General features: G+C 41.5%; 1 protein-coding gene across 1 annotated transcript in view; it reads left to right on the top strand.

Moving 5' to 3' along the window:
• The window catches only part of CERK (ceramide kinase), an 89592-nt gene that overhangs the window by 58970 nt on the left and 9462 nt on the right, over positions 1 to 21160 (top strand). Inside the window, exons 9-12 of the mRNA XM_066591890.1 lie at positions 1393 to 1545; positions 8029 to 8134; positions 9890 to 9966; positions 20762 to 20967. Coding sequence (XP_066447987.1) covers positions 1393 to 1545; positions 8029 to 8134; positions 9890 to 9966; positions 20762 to 20967 — 542 coding nt within the window. The remainder of the gene's footprint in view (positions 1 to 1392; positions 1546 to 8028; positions 8135 to 9889; positions 9967 to 20761; positions 20968 to 21160) is intronic.

The following is a 21160-nucleotide window of genomic DNA, read 5'->3' on the forward strand; positions in this document are numbered from 1 at the left end:
CCTATCTTAGATCATCATTTTGTTTAGGAGAACAACTTCCGTAGTGGTTTCTATATTGCAAGCAGTTTGTTCTTTGTTCTTTTTTTGTGTATGTTCTTATAAATGGAAAAAGGTGTGCTTTATGATTAATATACCTTTCCGTGCACTTCATATGTATAAGCCTTGCATTTATGTCACTGCATGTAATTTGGCTGAAAAAGAAAAAGGTTACCCAACAATACCGCTGCATCAATTTGTTAAAAATGACAATTGTCAGAGTGAATACATTTTTATAGATGATGCATTTTTCTGCATGATGCACCATATAGTGTGTCATATTGACTTTTCAAACCAAAGCTTGATTGCCACTGTGCAGGCATCAGTCATATCATGTCATTTCCTACTTCTAGCTGTTTTGCTGCAGGAAGCAAACCTTTCTGTACACCGTGTAGTGGCCTGTCTTGGTACTGCAGGCTGAGTCTTCAATTCACTTCAATAGCCTGCACTACCACTATACCATATGTGGAGCAATCTGCTTCCTGCAACAAAACAGAAGTAGGACAACCCCTTTAAGAAATGTAAGTTTGAACTACTGGTAAAAAGGAATGGCCAAAGTCTGCAGCTCATTTTTCTAATCGCCTTGTTTGTTCTGAGTTTTATAATGGCAGAAGTACACAATGAACTATAGAAATGTTAACTTTGCAAATCATCTATATGATTGCAAATCTTAATCTGGGCATGCATACTGAGATTTCTGAGGACATCCATGGTTGGAGATGCACGTACTCAGAACTGCTTTATAAGAAACAATCTTTCCTTCCTACATGATAGATGGAAATACAGGTCTCTCATTGTTTGTATGATCCACATAGTCCTATAGGCATTAGCATAGTGTGCCTTACCCTTCTCTGTTTTAGCCTATCATTCATTGACTTTGTATGAGAACAGCTGCTCTACACAAATAGTGCAGAATACTGTGGCAAGGGCGTTAATCGTATAGCACACCAACACATATGGGAATGACTGCTGCATCTGTATTCGCTTAGTAATTTTAGATTACTCTGAGTGATATTGAGTGCTGTATTGGAGGCATTCAGTATCTCTCCAGACATTGCCTGCTTTTGGTGTGCCATATAATGTCGCCTTAAAAGGCTTATCAGAGATTTGAATAATGGATCAGCTCTTTTCCAGAACCGGCAACGTTCTTGTATATGGGCTGCACCTCCTATTGCAGTTTAGCCCCATTTTAGTCCGTGGGACTGTGCTGTAATACCGGGCAAAAACAGGACGACAAGGGTGGCGCTGTTTCTGGAAAACAAAAAATTGCATCATTTTTATCTTCTAATTTGACTCCCTTTTAACGTTCTGGATACTCAATGTAAAAAAAAAAAATGTTTTGTGTTTATTCAATAGGCGATTGTCAGCCGCTAGACGTAAGCACTATTTACCACAAAAAAGCGTTTCTTAAATACTCTGTGTCATTGTTGGGCTACGGTTTCTATGGTGATGTGTTAAAAGGCAGTGAAAAGAATCGCTGGCTGGGCCCGGCTAGATATGACTTTTCAGGTAAGATGACCTAACCCCTGTGTTTTACAGAAGGGACTTGTGTTTTGCTTTAGCATCTTTCTTTCGAACCATTTATAAACTGCAGACATACACGTGCAGAACAATACAGCCGCAGCATTGTCGGATGGAGCCTTAATAGTTAGCTTTTTCTTCCATCTCTTAATATCTGTACAGATCCTGTCATATCCACTGATAAAAGTTTAATCATTCATCATGTGAAGTAATTCAGATCTGTATCCAGTTGCCATTCATCAAATCTTTCTCTTTCTAAAGAGTAATGTTTGGAATGTGATGTCCCAGTAGGAAAATTAAAAATAAATTTGCACAAAAGTCATCTAAGCTGTGATACGCAATTAAAAATTTAAATGTAATTTGTGGGTTTAAGAGTTCTTTTGCTGAGCAACAGTGATCTATCATTCCACTGTACTAAATCTCTCAGATATTCAACATCCTTAAATAGAATTATGGAAATTGTATTTATTGTTGCTTTTTTGCTTTTCTTATGTCTCTGCACCTCCAAATACGATAAATCTTAGCAATTTACTTCAGGAAAATTACCTTTACTGTTATATCAAAATTAGGCTCAAAGCAAATTATAGCTTACAACCATTGAATAATCCTATTTTTTGTATCTTTAAATTATTGCTCCTTCTCCACATCCAACTTTTCCAGTGTTCGTGATCTTGTGTCACAAGTATATAATTAGATAGAAGTGTATCACATGGTTTAGCTGTCTGTAAAGAAAATGCTAGTTTTTTTTTAGAAGACTGCATATAATTCTGATAGTGACGAATGATGAAATGGCAGATGTGCAAAATTGTTAATTTGAGTAAAGTGAGTACAATAGTATGTTAATCGAAGGAGTCGCCACCGGAGATCCATGGGCAGTTTAATTTTACCATTTGCTTATTGAAATATGATATTCCTTGCTATTTTTCTCTGCTCATAAATCTGCTGTATAATCACTGTAATGCAGCATTGTCCCATTGTCCCCTTTAAGATGCCCTCATTTCTATAAAACTGTTGGTTGCAGGACAAATACGAATTACAAAAAGCCACATACTAGTTTGTGGAAGTTGTGCCTCAGGTCAGCAACTTTCTTTGATCATTTCAATTCTGTTATGGTCAACAGTTGGGATATAAAGCTGCACCTTGGAGCTATTTTATAGTAACAGATTAACTAATGCGTCAATCTCTAGTTTATACCCTTTTCTGCCCTGTTCAGTTTCTAGAATGGCTCATTTTACAAGGAACAATTCTCTTAATAATGCAGGGAATACATGTGAACTTATGGTTTAATTAACCCTTTCCAATCCAATTTGTATCCTGGCTTTCCTAGGAGGCTTACTCTTTTTCTGCTGTTATACAGCTGCGCTATCTGCTGGCTAAAGCCAGTACTGCATGAGGTGACACGTTGGATAGGCTCCGACAGCAGAGAGGCTGGCAATATGCAGTAAGAGAACCCCCAACGGACATCTTCCAACATCGGAGCTGTACAGCCTTAAATTATAATGTTTTAAGACGTCAGACAGTGGATTGGAAAGGGTTAAAGTATAGGTACACCTCCTGTATATTAATGCTGGTTGGTGCATATCTGGCAGTGCTAAACAGATACTTAACACCACGATATACCTTAGGCAAAGAGTATACGAACCTACTGATTTTAATGGGACAGGCCAACTGTTGAAGTTGACCTCCCCACTCTTCTCCTGACACGATCCTATCCTGGCTCCCAGCACTGACAAGTAAACCTCTGTTATCCCCTGTCACTAGAGTGCAGATATCAGAGGTGCACAGATAGCCGTTGCATCATAGCCCTGTAGCCTGAGGGGTCTGAAAATGTCTTTTTACCTCGTAAGACAACACCAGTATTATGCATGTTAAATGATAGGTGGAGCTCTATTACCCATGTGCATTGGGGCCCAGGAGCTTAAAGAGCCATAAAAGACTGAGGTGGAAACACCCCTTTATCACTTTCTGTCATCACATAACTATGCTTCGCTGGTTAGAGTGGAGAATGAAGCATTACTGGCCAGTGCTGAGAGGTAGGAGGAGATTATGCAGAACAGAGGAGTCCTAAATCAGACCTAAGAAGTTAGATCTATGCTGCTGACAATTTTTCCCCCCATATACACTGTTAAAAAATAAAATAAAAATCAAGCACCTAGAATCAGTTGTCATTTTGCTGCAAAACTCGGCATGTAGTTACATTATGCGAATGATTTAGAGTTGTGGCATGATTAAATGAGCAATCTTTCTACGCGAGTGGTTCCACTTTTGGCCTATAAAAAGGCTCTCAGAAGTTACTTTTGTGTAGTGGACTTTCTGCTTGTGTAGAGCTTCTTGACAACGAAACATGTCTTTGCTACGTAATCAAAGTAATTTCGCCAAGTTAACAGAGCTTGAGAGGGGGCGAATTATTGGAGTGCAGAAGCTGGATGGGCGTATTGACTAATTGCTTGACGCCTGGGCCGTTCTGACCAAAATTCTAGGAGGTGTAGGGACCAGTGAATGCGTGAGAACAGGCTTACAAGGCAACTAGGCTCAAGACACTCTCAATAGACCAACAGTAGAGAGGATCATCTGATTGTCCAACAAACACAAGCAGCTCCAATTGTTTCATTGTCCACCATCCAGAGACAGGTGGCACCCTTGTTACAGACCGCTGTGTCTGTTGGAACCATTCCCAGGTGACCATTACATGTACTGCATTTGACACCCACCTTAACCTCCATTTGCAGTGGTGTCATGAACAATGAGCCTGGACTGCTACACAGTAGATCCAGTTTATCTTCAGCGACTAATACAGATTTATTTTGGACAATGACGGCCATTTTTGGGTCTAGAGACCCAGCGGGGATTGCCACAATCCTGCCTTTGCTGTGGAAGGCGCTCTGTGCCCACTGATGGTGTGATGGTCTGGGAGCTATTGCATATTACAGACGGACACTCCAATTAGTCTCCACGACATTGCCACACTTCTGTGGCCTGCCCTGTCACCAGATTTATAGCCAGATGCTAACTTCAACAACCTTCGAGTTTGCCTGATCTGGAGCCTCAGTTATAGCAAATGTGGATGGATATGCTTCAGGATACCATACGGAACCTGTATGCCTTCAGGCCAGTCTGTATCACATCTTGCACTCAAGCCAGAGGCAGCCCAACAGGGTACTAGAGCCTCCCTTCAAGTGTCCAGTTTTCTGCAATAAATTAGCCTTTTGCTCTGATATTGTAATCTCTTATATCAACGTTCCAATCGTACATATAAAGTTTCATTCTATTCTGACAACTCCTCCTAGGTGCTTAATTTTTTTTTCTTAATTTCCTGTGTCAAAATCCACTTACCATATTTTTCATGCTACTAGACACACCTGACAACCAAAAATAGGAAAAATATATTTCCTACTAGATACTAAACTTTAAAGGAAGAAAGTAGTACCTCCTACTAAACTTTCCTGGGGTCTTAAAAGAAGTTTGAGGGTTGAGGCATCAAGGTCACTAACTGTGGTGGTCTAGCGTAGTGCTTTCTTTCTTTTTTGTCCTGCGGTAGCTGACGGTTAATAGCCAACAGCCCACTCAGTTAAGGATTCACGCCAACTCTCTGACTAAAACACTTTTTTTCCATGCTTTCCCCCTAATCTGATTGCCTATCACATTCTAGAAGTCTGCTTTGTGTATTGCAGTCCCTTCCATAAAGAGCATCTTGTCTGATGAATTAGCTTTTTTTTCACATCTATCCCTTATTTCTTTAGCTACATATTGCATCACTTCTGCCCCTTAGGGGAACAGTTTAATTATAATCACCTTATTTATTAACCTAAATACACTACAGACCACAAGAAAATAGTCAGGAGGATGAGCTGTGATCTCCTCTACTATAATAATGTTATAGTTGCTGTGAGAGAGAAGTTATCTGGCAGAGTGCTTTATCAGCGCTTTTCAGTATGAAATCTGTCAAGAGGTCTGGCACTGCCGGACCACCTTAACCTCAAACTGTTAGATATACACACTTGTTTAGCAAGATTTTTTTTCTTGCAAAAAGTCTTAAGCCCCTTTGACATAAATTGTTCAGATTCCCACATCCAGCAGCCATCTGAATGATTATCGTTCAGTGTAAATACTTGTCTCAACTGAACAATGAATGAGAAATTGTTTTTCTTGTTCGACATTCAGGTTTTTTGCATGCAGAAAACTGACAGATTGGCCCATCTAAACAGGCTTGCACTGTGATTGGAGGCGTGGAACAATCCCTTGCCCGCTCCGTATCCATTCACTGAGAGATGCTCATTCTGGTAATACAGTAGGGAAGTCATAGCAAAGAAATACAATCTAGAACTTAAATCAGCTGGATATAGATTATCTTAATATTCAGTGCTTATATCTTATTGTCCATTGCATCCTGAAATAAAAACAGGTTGTTCTTGAACATAAAAGTACAAATCTATTTCCAACATCAATCCAAAATAGATTGTTACGTACTCATATATATTAGACCGCCACACCCAAAATCCGTACAAAGCACCGATCTCATCAGAATCTAGGGTAATTGCAGATGCCCACCATCTCTTGTGAAATTTTTATGGACATTTGACGTTTTTTAGTAAATCATTTTATATGGGAGAATATTGTTTAGAGATTTCGCTTGTGGAAGGGTTGGCATAATAATTTGCATCCATTGAAGGGCTATAGCTTCATAGATATAGGAATGTCATTTGGTGATGTGTCCAATACACCAAAAATACATATTTTAGGGTAAAGGGGAAAATGATCCTCACCCTAGAATTTAGACAGAAAATTATATCCACCCAGAATTAAAACATCCAACAAAATACTAATAGCGGCTGAGGTGGGGATAACTTCAGCCTGTCAGTATGGATTAAGGTGTGCTTGATGTGATATACAACAGAGTTATTGTGTTTGTTGGAGCAGGTGATGCGTTAACATGAAACCATTATGTAGTTCAGGTCCCCGTCAGCTAGACTTGTTCACTCCCCCAGACCCCACCCGCCACCTAGTTTTCACATAGATATAGAATGAGAATTAGCTAGCTACTCAGATTTGACTTGGGTAGGTTTGCTAACGTTCATTTTTTGCTATTACTGTTGTGTGTAGTATGTGAACAAAGGAGATGCATGCAAATAAGGAAGATGGAACAATGCCTTTGAAGCACCACCTATTAGATGGCAGCATTCCTTCAAATCAATGTACGACTCTTTAAACATGTCTTTAAATAGATTGATTTAAAAACAATAATTTGAATGAATGCTACTTTCCATTAGTGAAACTGCAGAGCTATTGTTCCATCTTCCTTAAAGGGGTTGTCTCGCGAAAGCAAGTGGGGTTAAGCACTTCTGTATGGCCATATTAATGCACTTTGTAATATGCATCGTGCATTAAATATGAGCCATACAGAAGTTATTCACTTACCTGCTCCGTTGCTGGCGTCCCCGTTGCCATGGCTCCGTCTAACTTTGGTGTCTTCTTGCTTTTTTAGACGCGCTTGCGCAGATCTATCTTCTCCATTCGGCTTGGCTCGGCATCACCTGCATTTTGGCTCCGCCCCCTTGTACGCGTCATCGCGAAGCTCCGCCCCCGTCACATGTGCAGATTCCAGCCAATCAGAGGCTGGAATCGGCACATGTGACGGGGGCGGAGCTTCGCGATGACGCGTACAAGGGGGCGGAGCCAAAATGCAGGTGATGCCGAGCCAAGCCGAATGGAGAAGATAGATCTGCGCAAGCGCGTCTAAAAAAGCAAGAAGACACCAAAGTTAGACGGAGCCATGGCAACGGGGACGCCAGCAACGGAGCAGGTAAGTGTATAACTTCTGTATGGCTCATATTTAATGCACGATGTATATTACAAAGTGCATTAATATGGCCATACAGAAGTGCTTAACCCCACTTGCTTTCGCGAGACAACCCCTTTAATTACATATATTACCCAGAGGAGCATGCATGGCCTTAAGTCTCCTAACCTCCTAGGTGTCTACACACCCCTTTTAGGTGCTCTCCTTGGGGAGAGACTATCCCCAGTCCCCGATCCTCTCACCTTCAAGGTGTCCCCACATACCTGGATTCTCTCCTTAAGGAGAGATGACACCCCTCTTGACCCAAACGAGAAATTGAACATTTCTCAAACTGCAAAATCAAATCCATGAACATTTTCAGAGAAAAATGTACCGACCGACAAGAAAAGTAAACTACAAAGTCCTAAAATGTCCTCATTATTCTGTCTCTATAATTTTATAATATGTAGAAAGCTATGCAATTCACTTGTTTGGGGTTTAACTGTAAAGGGTCAGTCTCTCCTAGCAATGTATCATGCATATAGCTGAGCATTTTGAATGTATCTAGTTTACATTGTTGTTGCGTGTTTACTGTTCAATAAACATTTCCAGAATTGTGCAATTGTATTCTCTTTTTCATCCGCATTAAAGTTCTAAAACCGTTTTTAATATTATTGCTACGTTTGTTATGTTAGGTTTCAAGACTTTTTTGTCGCATCGTTACTATGAAGGAACAGTCTCCTTTCAACCAGCAAAATGGGCTGTTGGATCTCCACGGGACAAAATCTGTTGCAGATCTGGGCAAGTTGCTTTAATCTTTATGTCCCTGTTGGGCCAATAGGAGTGATTTAAAGAATACAGTAAAACAAAAAAAAAATGTTAGCCAGTAGAGCAATGTGTGATTGTTCTCAGTGAGAGAAACACAGTGATCTTGGTTCGGGACACAGCATAGAGCAGATGAGTTATTATACTGAAGGGCAATATCAAGTCGCAGCGTCACAGAAGAATTTGAGAGTACAAATGTATGGCCATGTTTGATACCCTCAAGAATAGAATGAACCTCATCCTGGGATTCTTGCATAGGTGGAAAATATGAAAGGTCTGAAGGAGGTCAAGAGGGGTGTCCTCTTTCCAATCATATTTTTTTTTTTCTCTTTAAAACTTAATAAAAATTCAGAACTTGACTTGTAGTAATGTTGCCATCCAATAGGTGGTGCTGCATCTCCTTACATGTGCATGTTGAAGGAGAGATAAGACACATCATAAACCCGTCACATTCCTGAGCTCAGTGGACCGATTTGGCTCTGTTTGTTTTAAGTACAAAACAGGCTCAAATTTCTGTGTGTGAACATTTTCTTTAGATCAAGAGGAATGTGTTCTCCTCCACTCCGCATCTGTATGCTATAATTATGTGCCATCCAAACAAGTTTCATTCATTAGCTTGAGGAAGGGGATATCCTGAAAGCTTGCTGTAACATCATGTGTTTTTGTTAGCCATTTAAAAGTTATCATATCTACAAGACTACTTGGTTTCTCTCACTAAGAACAATCACTCAATACAGTAGGTGCATAGTTATGAATCCACTGTGTTATTGAAGATGTGACTCCCACTCCTCATCCGTCTCAGCAGGGATTGACTACCATTTAGGGCTCCTGCACACTTGCGTTTTTCTTGCGCTTTTTTTTTTTCACGCAATATCGGTGCGTATTTTTCACGCGATTGTCAATGGGACTTTCTAATGTTAAAAACGCATCGCAAGTTTGTGCTTTGCAATTTTTGTGCGATGCGTTTTTAACATTAGAAAGTCCTATTGACAATCGCGTGAAAATAACACGCAAGAAAAACGCAAGTGTGCAGAAGCCCTTAGGGCTCCTTTCCACTGGCGATAGCGATATCGCTGCAAGAAAATCGCAAGCTCTTGCGTTACCATTGCACTGTATGGGCGACAGAAAAATGCAAAACGCTGAAAAAATCCTCCTGCTGCGATTTTTAATCCTCGCATCGCAGCTTGCCCTTAAACATCGCTAGTGGAAAGGTTGTCATAGAACAACATGTGTGGGACTTTCCTGCGAGAGCTCGCACTCTCACATCACACTGAAAACGTGCGATTACCTCGCCAGTGGAAAGGAGCCCTTATATTGATACACACCAGCCATCAATGGCTGACACCACTGAGGAAGGCAGGATGGCAAGTTTTAAAATTCATAGCATGCTTTATTGCACCGCAGGTTTGCTCTGAATGTTGCCTTGGATTTCACCTATTCTGTTGTAAGAGATGCAATCCACTGTAATATCTGCATGTTAATAGATGTGGATTTTATGCAGATTTTCACAGAGGTCCTAGAGCAGCTGCTGAAGAAGGGAGAACAGGGAAAGCCCAAATTTGTCACAACCAGGTCTGTGCAAACAGCTCTGCAGACTGGGTTCATTACATAGAAGTCAACATTAGGACTTTTTGTCCTGAGAGTCAGCTACTCACAAAGTTTAGCCTCTTCGTATTGATGCAGAAGAGCAATGGTTGTAGTCCTGTCTAACAAGAGATTTTTATCTTCCAGGTGCTACATTTGCAGGCAAAGTAGCAAGCAGCTGGAGGAGCAGCAGAGAGCAGAGGCCCGTGGGTTAGAAAACAATGGTGAGGCCATGTTAATGAAGCTTTAATTGCCAACTCAGTGTGGTCAACAGTATTTTTAACACTTCAGTGCATGATTAAATTAAATTAGAACTTTAAACATGTGAAACGGCGAAAGGAAAAATTTATTATGATACTGGTTACAAAGAAATGACAGCTTCGGTCAAAATACACGAGTAGACTTTCTCTTTCTGGCAATCTAACCTTCAAGTGTATGGATCAGTGGAGGTCTGGGTTCTGCAACCCACACCATGGCTAAAACAAACCTCACCTGAGTGCTGTGCCTGTTCAGCTGTTATCCTCCATAGACTTTCTCTGGAGCCTGTACACCGCTCCGAGCAGGGACAGAAACCGCCTAAGGGCGCAAAACTCACACGATGGCACAATATTTTTGTACCGTGAAAGTTGCGCTATCGTGCGCTTATCTGCGCATATATTTACTATATATGTATTTACTATACTTTTCACACTGACCAGTACTGTTCACATGGGTGTGGGACACAGCTGCGCCACAAGTTAAAAGGCTATTTAGCCTAATTAGTCACCTTTTCCCCATGAAATAGTGCAGCGTATTTTGCAATTGCGAGGATCTCTGATGCGCATTTGTGTACACCCCATAGACTCCTCTGGGGCTTTTGGTGTGCAGATGCAGACTAAAATAGGGCATGCAGCGAAAATGAGAATGAACCCATTGAAAACAATGGTTTCTATTCTCTGCGCATTGCATGTGCATATACTCCCGTGTGAAACTGCCCTAAGAAAACCAGCACTCAGCAGAGTACTTCTGCATCTTCATTTTAGCGATCAATAGGGGTCTCGGCACCAGCATCTGCAACGATTTTTTTAATTTACCTAAAGTTTATCCTTTTAAAGTTGTCTATAATAAGTGGTACAGCAAAAAAAAAATTATTTACAATGACCGTTAATGGAAATACTTCCTTTTTTATGGTACCTTTTCATCTCCTAAGGGATTGTGGTTAATATGTTGGCATTTTGTAATAACATAGAAATCAGATGTGTTCCAAGATACCCTAAAAGAACATATATGTAAATTGTCACTGATCAATAAATTGCATTGTTCCTTGCTGCTTTCTCATGTAGTAGTGTCACCCAAGCAGCATCAAGGCACACACTATAAAATTGAAGTGTACTTAAATCCCAAACAACTCGCACATAATCTAACGAAATTTTGCGAGTGTTGGTTAAGTAGATTGATACTGGCCCCTGAGCCTGGGTGGCTCTTCATGGCTGCCAGAGTCCACTATTGGGTACATTCCTTGCCATAATGTGGTGGTGATATGGTGACGTCCACAACGACTCTTTGCTCAACAGATAAGCTGTTCTTCAGCAGCTAAAAAGTCATAGGTGTATTTCCTGCCACAATAAACTTGCGGTGATGTGCTGATGTTCAATTTCCTTTTTCTATGATGCTCTTGATGGCTGGATGAGGGCTGATCCTACTTGGACGGACTGCGGCATTGACTTAATTTGAAGGACAAGTGTACGGTTCTTGATTTATCTTTTCTTCAAAAATCTACCATGAGTGCTCTGGGCTGAATGTTCTTTTCTCTTGCTGTGCCTTTTATATTACCGCAGACATTTAGATATCAGAGGGGTATATGTAATCTAATCTAGTATTGACGTTTATTTATCTGGACCACTGTTCCCCTTGGCTTTATGCTAATATACGCAGGTGGAAAATTAAGTGTCTTAGGCCGGCTGTCCACAGGCGATGCGGTATCCCACAGCGAACTTCCGCCGCCGCCCAGGAGCAGGAGCCGCCGCCGAATCTCTGCAGGTCAGCCCTATCTAATAGATAGGCTGACCGCGGAGAATCGCAATGATTCTCCGCTCGTGGACAAGTGCCGGCGCTTTCCATAGCGTCGGCCTGCCATGGACAGGGGGCCTAATATTTTTAAAAAGTTGTTCAGCTTTAAATTATTGATGACTTATCCTTAATAGTAGATCAGCAGGGGTCTGCCACCCGGAACCCCCCACTAATCAGCTGTTCACCATAGCACTGCGCATGTGCATGGAACTGATTTTTGAAGACCGCTCTGACACCCCTGAAGTGGCATGTGTTGTTGGTATTATATGCAGAGTTCACATTCGTGACTTCAGATCCTGAGGATAAGCCATCAATTTTAACCCCTCTGCAAAATTGGATATTAATTTACATCAGATGTGAACAGACTTGGTATGGAGTGGGCTCAGGAACAGATATTAATACAAAATATAAAATATTGCTTTATTTATCCCACAGAGTAAGGCTGCCTGTTCGCAGGCGGGTTGGAATTGCGTTCCCCGCGGCGATAATCCGGCTGTGGGGAACGCAGTGAAAGCTCTCTATAGCGCTGCTGTAGAGAGTGTTTCCTACCTGTCCACGAGTGGGGAAGCATTGCGATTCTCTGCTCGCGGCCTGCGATGCTGCGATTTGCCGCGATTCTCTGCCATCAGCCTATCGGTCAGATAGGTTGACAGCTGAGAGCCGTCTGCCGACTCCTGCTCCCGGGCGGGCAGGCAGATTTATAGTTAAATCGTTGTATCATTCAGCGTTTCACATTCGCTATGTGAAACCCTTAACGATCAGTGGTTAAACTGAACGAGCCCCCAATGGTTTTTCTGCTTGTATAAAATGAACGACAAGTGAGAAGCCAATGATTCTCGTTCCTCATTCACTTGCTGGCTCGTGTTTAGACCGAAAGGCTATCGTAAACTTTCACTCCTTTGAACAATTTTTCAAACGTTAATCGTTTTGTCGGAAATCACCCTTAGCTTATTGAAATTTTAAGCTTCAATATAATAAGATGTGGTGCTCACAAAAAAAAGTTAAATTTCGAAACCTAAAATACAAGCAAAACCGTTATAAAGTAAGAGGTAGTAACACAGATCATCTAACACTCACAGTACAGTCCTTGTTCTTTTTTCCCGACGCTTAAGGACTCAGAAACCGTAAGGGAAAACATCTCGGTCTTGGCTGACCTCTGAAAATGTTAAAGGGGTTTTATTGTCCAAAACATGTTTTCTAGTTCCAGTCTTTGATTTGGGTTTCATAACTGTATTACTTCATTAGACAAATTCTTTGTTTAGGACTGGACAGTAAGTTAATAAAGGGGCAGATTAAAAAAAAAGAAATGTCCCTCTTCTCCAGATTAGAAATCTATAGGTGCACGTTAAACCATGGCTGTGAAAACCAAAAAGTGGAAAAGCCACTCAAAATACAATTATATTATTTTTTTTTTAAATCAGAAAAATACATGACTACAATGTATACAGTAACCCAATTAAATAATGCAAGGTTCTTGGTATAGAATTTGTTCAAAGTATATTGGCCCATCCACCAGTGTCCAGATGACCAAGCTTTCGGATGGGTCCTAACTAGGGATGAGCGAGTATACTCGCTAAGGCACTACTCGCTCGAGTAATGTGCCTTAGCCGAGTATCTCCCTGCTCGTCCCTAAAGATTCGGGGACCGCCGCAGCTGACAGGTGAGTTGCGCAGGGGAGAGCGGGCGGGAGAGACAGATCTCCCCGCTCTCCCCCGCAGCTCCCCGCCCCGCGGCGGCACCCGAATCTTTAAGGACGAGCAGGGAGATACTCGGCTAAAGCACATTACTCGAGCGAGTAGTGCCTTAGCGAGTATACTCGCTCATCCCTAGTCCTAACCCTAATACCAGGCAGTTTTATCTTAACCTGGGAAAGCTGCGTACCTACCTTCAAAGATGTATCTCTCTTGGACCTAAGCCTACAAATACTTTCCCTGGTTTTATTTGTACTCGGGTAGCAAGACCGTTTATCTAATCACGCCATCATTTCCATATCTGCCTGGGATGTAACCGCATGCTGAGTTTTGCAGCAAAGCGACAAATCGAAGGTGTTTGACTTTTTTTTTTTTTTTTTTTTTTTAAACAATGAGTGATCATTAGATTTTAAGCAGATTCAATGCCCATTCAAATGTAATTCAGTTTTAATTATTTTTTACTTAATGAAGACCCATTGCTCCTGAAATACAGTGGAGGAAGAAGTTTTTTAAAAGCTTCTGCTTTATTGGTAACGGTAAGTGTTAGCCTTTTTAGGTAACAGATGGACAGTAAATGACTTGTATTATCATCTGAAATCTCTTATTACAGCACAGGTGGAAGTCACATAATTAGCTCATCTGGAAGCAAGGATAAAATATTGCTTTTCAGTCTGTTTGTTCACCTTTTGTGATGTCATGTTATCAACTCTTGGTGTATGTTGTAACCATTTATTTTGAAAATCTGGGCTTAATATTAACCCCATCTTCTGCCGCTGCTGACAAGGTTAATATGAACAAAGACTAATGGGTTTATCATATTTGGCGCATTTGTTCGAGTGATTTATACAGGTCTTAGAAAGCAAAAAAACAATTATGGTATTGGCAGATAGTCTTGTTGCTCAGAGTTTGGCATGTGTGACATTATGGCTTCTTGCCCACAGAAACTTAAATGGGAACTAATTGCCAGAATCAACATATAGGGGAGTTTTCTGTATGTGGAGTGTTTATTGTAGATTGTGTAATGGTTTTTATCTTGAATGCCCTTTCACAGTGTGGTCAGAAAAACTCATATTTCCAAGAATTGTACGCAGTTAGGGTGCCTGCACACGAACGGAATTTCCAGCGCGTTATTTTAGGCACATTATCAGCCCCAGACCGCAGCCAATATACTCCTATGAGGATCCGCAGTTGTCCCCAGACGGACGGATTTGTATCGCGTTTTTTCACGCACGTGAAAAAATCTGCGGCCTGTTCTAATTTGGGTTGGATTCTGCACATGAAGCCTCCAATACAAGTGAATGGGTGCGTTTTTTCACGCAGTACATCCGCAGTGCAGCTGCGGATGGAGTCACTGGTTGCTATGACTACAGGAAGTAGGCATGGTAGGAGGCGTCCCAATACACAGCAGAGCTTCACAGGCAAATTTGTAGAGGGAGATAGGTAGTATTTCTTGCCGATGCAGGATGTAAGAATGCAAAATCTGTAGTAATGAATTCCTCTTGTGAATTTTTTTGCAGTGACTGAAATAGGCCGCCTGCAGACGAGCGGGTCGGATCCGGCAGCGAGAATTCTCGCCGCGGGACCCGACCCGAGAGCCTGCAGGGACGAGCGCATACTCACCTGCGCCTGGCGGCCCCAGCTCTTTCATGTGCCGGCTGCCGCGCAGCCGGCGCATGCGCAGACTGTAGCCGGCGGCCGGGTGAGTGCGAGCCCCGCACAAAAATAGGATATGTCGCGGTTTGTTTGCCGCGCGAGATTTCGCGCGGCCAAACCGCAGCCGTCTGCATAGGAGTGCGTATTGTAATGCACTCCTATGCAGACTTTCAGCGGCGGAAATCCCACGGGAAATACCGCCGCGGGATTTCCGCCCGTGTGCAGGCGGCCTTAAAGTCACGCTGGAGAAGCGCCTGAAAAAAGTTACATGGATCAACCATGCCCACAAAGACCTCTGCTCACCGGGTGAAAGCATGTTGCCAGAATAATTTAACAGTGCTCGCACAAGCAAGAGGGACAAAACGGAGTCTGGGTGTTGGTTTTTAAGCTGTTTTCCAAGGAATGGGCAGTTCTCTAGGGGTTGGGTTTACAATAAGGGGTGTCTGCTGGTTTTTCTGCGTGTTTTTTTCTGCAACACATCCGCGTATATCCGCGCGTGATTTTTCACGCATCCGCACCTATCCGCAAGCACATTTAGGTACCATACGCGCGTGAAAATCCGCTAGCGGAATCCGGAACGCTCGTGTGCAGGCGGCCATACTGTAAGGTTAGTTGTGTACTGCATGTTCCACTCCTTTCCTCGGAATGTGATTTTAATGTGGATAAATAGGAAATGCTCTTCTTATGGGCTGACTCTGGCTGCAAGATTTAACACTTTCCTTAGTAGTTCTTTTAGCAGTTTTACCTTACAGAATTTGAACTGCAGCACATTTAAAGGGAATTGGTCACCCTCTCTGAGGGCAGCATAAGGTAGTTACAGTCCCACTGATTACAGTGATATGTCTGCATCTGTGCAGTAGTTTTGGCCAGAACTAGTCCTCTGTGTTTGTGTCTGGCCGCTACTAAACTGCGGGCCAGAGGATTAGTTCTCGATGCTTATGAGCTGTAGCTATCTATGCCCACAGTGCAACCCAGCCAATGATTGGCAGCTATGGTGGGGTGGCTGGGACTATCTGCAGCTCATGAATATCAAGGGCTAGTCCTCTGTCTGTCCACTATTAATAAAATGCAAGTTTTCGAGACATGATGACCCTTTGTCGGGAAAAAGAACCTCAAGAAAGCTTTGGTTTGCTAGCTAGAGTAGGCCATAGTTGCCATCAGGGGCTAAATAAAGTTAATGCGTGCAGTAAGCTCCGCAGAAAAGTTGCCTAATTGGGGGATTAGGGAACCAACAGGAATTCTACACCAGAATGAGAGAGATTAAGACCAGTGGCAGCTTCAGGATGATTGGGAAACACTATTTTCACACTTGTCATAATTGTCAGTCAGAACAATTTATATTGCTCAGGTGCTACTGAGATCCCCTGACTTCGACTTTAAGATGTTAAAAGTGTGTGTTTGAAAAATATTGTATATGGCAATTTTAACATTGATTTGGCTGTAAATCTGTTAAGATCATTATTCTGGAATGGGGCTTGGAAGCTGTGCCATCAGATAGATTTCACTGAGAATTGCATTCTCCGGCTGGCTTTATACTGTTATTTACACTATATGAAACCTATTGTTATAACAATAAAAAATCCCTTAATCCCTCATAGATGTCTTCAAGATGCTGCTCCTTTTTACAGGAAAGCTTTTACTACGGTGGTACATAAGGAAACAATATATAATACAGTATGTGTTGCTTAAGACTACTTTCATACAACTTTTTTGAATGCAGTGCCATTCCGTCTCAGGTTTCCTTTTATCTTGAATTGCATGGAGATAGAAACCTGGATATGGCAGTCTTTATTCTTTGGTATGTTGCCAGTACTTCTAGTGTGTTAACTACACCATTCATGTTTGGTTGAAAAAAAATTGTAACTTGGTATGTAAGGCTGAAAAAAAAAAAAATGCCAGCCTATTCAGCAAAGTTGAGCCAAATGAAGGCAAAAGACCCCATAAGTTAAAAGCTGATCTTGCACACTTTAGGGAAAGCATTCCTTTCTCCCAATCAAATCTAGCAATCCGAATAAATCCCTGGATCAATGATCCTTTGGCTATAACCTGTAATATTGCACTCAAGAGAGGCGTCGAGGCCACCCCTTGAACTCTTTCTGTGAGTTAACCATCACCACGTTCTCAGGCAGAGTGTTCCATAGTGTCACTGCTCTTACAGTGAAGAACCCCCTTCTATGTTGGTGTTGAAACCTTCTTTCCTCTAGACGTAGAGGATGCCCCTTTGTTAAAGTCACAGTTCTGGGTATAAATAGATTGTGGGAGATATCTCTGTATTGCCCCCTGATATATTTATACACAGTTATTAGATTGCTCAGTAGCCATCTTTTTTTCTAAACTAAGTAACTCCGATAGTTTTGATAATTTCTCTGGGTACTGTAGTCCGCTCATTCCATTGCCAATGTATTTCTACATGTCAGGTTACAGAAGAAAAAACTATTTTGAAGGGGGATGCCCATATCGTCTTTTCATGGCCAAGGTGGGAAAACCCGGCGCTCTGTTTTGACCACTTATTGGAAAGAGTCGAGCACTGTGCAATGCTGTTCCCGTAGCTCCTTTTCACCTCAGTGAGAGCTATGGGAATTGCGCTCTGCTCTGTGTTTGCTCCAGCTGTGTAGAAAGCTGAGCTAGAAATGCCCCTTCAACACTGAAATCACTTTATTTTTTTACTGCATTGCTTTTGAATTAGTGATGGACTCAATGATTCCAATGTTGGTTCTAGTGGTGTTAAAATTATGTATGAAATTACAATGGCCCTGTTTTTAATTTCAGTTTATTGATTCAAAAATTCTAATACAAATTTGTGTCAGAAGGACGATTTTGTTTACAACGTTATTATAAAAACCTAAAAGAAGAAGTTTGCAATCTAAGTTTGAAAGGTGTGTGTTTTGTGGTAATTCCTATACTAATATTACAGTAGCTTCAACTTCTGCTTATTTAGACTTTGGAAGAAAGATGTATACAATTGACCTTCTAGAGGGAACATGTAGAGCACAGTGAACGGTTTGCTTGTGCTTTAGAACTGCTCTTTCTACCGATGCTTCTAGGGAAGAAGCTCTACATATGGCAGGCAATGAAATATGCCACCATTTTTTTAAAATTCATACGTCCTTGCTATAGTACCGCTATCCGTAAGGCAATACTATGCTATAAGAATGTTAAATGGTCTCTAACGTTTCAACAGATCTCTGCTTATCGTAATTGCCGCTGTGATAAATGGCAAAAGTACTTTAAAAGGGATTAGAAGTTATTCCATATCCACAGGATGGCTAATAGCTTGCTGATTGGTGAGGGTCTCACCTTTTTGAGCCCCTTACTGATCTAAAGGATCCCATGTCCCCCTCTGCCTGTCACATCTCCCCCCACCAGTGACGTCCGAATAAATGGAGCACTGGAGGAGCATGCTCGGTGATCTCTCCATTGATTTAAATAGAGCTGCTGGAAATACCTGAGCACTTGCCGCTCTAGTATCTCCACAGTGCCACTGAAAATAAATCAAACATCAGCCCTCTTGTCCAATCGGCACTCCATTCAATCTCCTCCTTACTGTGGAGGGAAGGGACTGCAGTAACACCACACAGAGGAGGCTGGGGGCATGTGATCCCCATTCTTGAGGTTGTCTTAGCAGTGAGACCCCCACTGATCAGCAACTTATCCTCTATTGTGTGGTCTCAATTTCTTCTAATTTGCTATCTGTTATCATGTAAAAACCATTTCTAACAGCAGATTATAGGAACTGTTTAGATGTAGTATGTGAACACCACAAATTCATATAATGCTTCAAGATAAGTGGGGCCAATCTGTCTTTGCTGCTGCCTCATGCTGCCCATAGAAGTTTAAAGAGCAGGGAGGAGGTCTACTGAAGGAAGACCGACAACTTACTAAAATGAGTCTCTCTCATACCCCGGTGCTAGATTCATAAATAGAAATAGTAAGCACATGAGAGCTTATTCTGAAAAGTTAGCTAGTCTGTACAGCTGTATTCAAATATATACCTTTCCTATTGTCTAATTTGAGACTGTGTATAAATTTGTAGTATTTTAATTTCTATTATTTCTGTCATTTCTATTCTTGTAGTGAATCATGTATTAGTAGTCTGTGACAGTATGGCCTGCGAGCCAAGGTTTTTTTTATAGCGTTTGTACTTTCCAGCAGCGTAGTCTGTAAACACATGTTGAACAATGACACGTTTCCAGTGACCTCCGGGTAGACATGAATGTAGTGTTTTTGACTGGACATGGATCTGTACTCTTTCAGCCCACCAAATCAGCTGTGAACAGGATTCAATCAGCTGTGAATGTCATTCTTTTGCCTGACTGCCTATTTTTTTCCTTGTCATTATCTTTTTGTTTTAGGTAAGCAGAAAACAACCAGAAACCTATCTTTTCACTGTAGTCATTACTTTGAATCAGCGCTTCAATAAGAGAGTTAATTAGCTCATATGCACTATAGATGGCGTTGGAATATGTGATGGTTCCTAAATGGAGTTACAGTGATTACTTCACACTTTAGAGACTTTAGTTAAGGAAAAAAAAAGCCTGACCAGATTGGGACCTGGGTATTTTGCCTTATAAATAGGTGTACTTACAGCAGACATACCACTGTAATCAGTTTGGCTGTTACTATCTTGTGTTGCCCTCAGAGAGAAGTGCAAAAAGATGGCAACCGAGTCTTTAAATATTAACACTACTGAAACCCCTTTCATTTTTAATAAAATAAGACTGTGACTTACTGCTATCAGCGGGTTAGTAGATGAATTTGCTTCTATAACTTTAACCCTTTCCAATCCACTGTCTGTCTGACCTCTGAAGACATTATGATTTAAGACTGTACAGCTCAGATGTTGTAAGACATCCGTCAGGGTTCTCTTACTGTATATTGCCAGCCCCTCTGCTGTTCGAGCCTATCCAACGTGTCACCTCATGCAGTACTGGCTCTAGCCAGCAGATAGCACCGTTGTATAATGGCAGAAAAAGAGTAAGCACCCTAGGAATACCAGGATACAAATTGGATTGGAAAGGGTTAAAGGGGTTCTGGTACCAAAAGAAGTCCCCCATCCACAGGATAATGTATAACTACTGTAGCTGATCTATGGGGGTCCAACCACTGTAATCCTCACCGAATAGGAGAACCGGGATTCTGAAGGTACCCACCTGAATTGAGCAATGGTCAGGCATGCACACCACCACTGCGTTCATTTATATTGGACAGCTGGAGATAGCCGAGTGATTAAACTCAGCTGTTCCCCAAAGTCCCATTGAAATGAATGGAGAGGCAGCGAGCAAGCTAGACTGCCACACCGTCGTCTATCTAGCGATGTTTAGGAACTGAGCTCTTTATTGTTGGGGGTCCAAGCGGCTGAATCTCCACAGATTGGCTTATTTTTCACAACTTTTTCTTTTACTCTCCCCCTTTGTGCGGATAGGAACCACACCTGGTGAGCTGATTTAATATAAAAAAATAAAATAAAATACTCCATTTATAAGTGATTAAGAAAGCAAGTGAATATAGTTATGTTACTTAGGGTTAAAGGCATTGACACGGTTTGTTCTGTTATAAAGTATACTTGAGATTTCATTTTCGCTGGGATTTTTCTGTTCATAATTTAAACATTTCTTGTTTTTTTTAGAACAAGAGGATTGGACAACGATCAAAGGAAAATTCATGGCAATTAATGCAGCCAGCATGAGTTGTGCCTGTCCACGCAGTCCGAGGGGCCTGTCACCAGCAGCTCACTTGGCAGATGGAACAGCTGATCTGATTTTAGTTCGGAAATGCTCCAGATTAAATTTTCTTCGGCACCTTATCAGGCATACAACCAGCAATAGCGATCAGGTATTAATAAAAAATGGAAACTAAGTTTACATCTGCACACTGTAGACTAGGCAAATTAGACCAGATAATGGGAGAACAGAAAACGGAATAGATCTCAAATGTGTTATCATACTCCTCAAGTTGTTAGCATGCAATATGGATAGTTATTCACTTGATTATATTGCCTACAAACATTGCTAACAATTAATTCAGC

The sequence above is a fragment of the Eleutherodactylus coqui genome, chromosome 2, assembly GCF_035609145.1.
Source record: "Eleutherodactylus coqui strain aEleCoq1 chromosome 2, aEleCoq1.hap1, whole genome shotgun sequence".
Taxonomy (NCBI): Eukaryota; Metazoa; Chordata; class Amphibia; order Anura; family Eleutherodactylidae; genus Eleutherodactylus; species Eleutherodactylus coqui.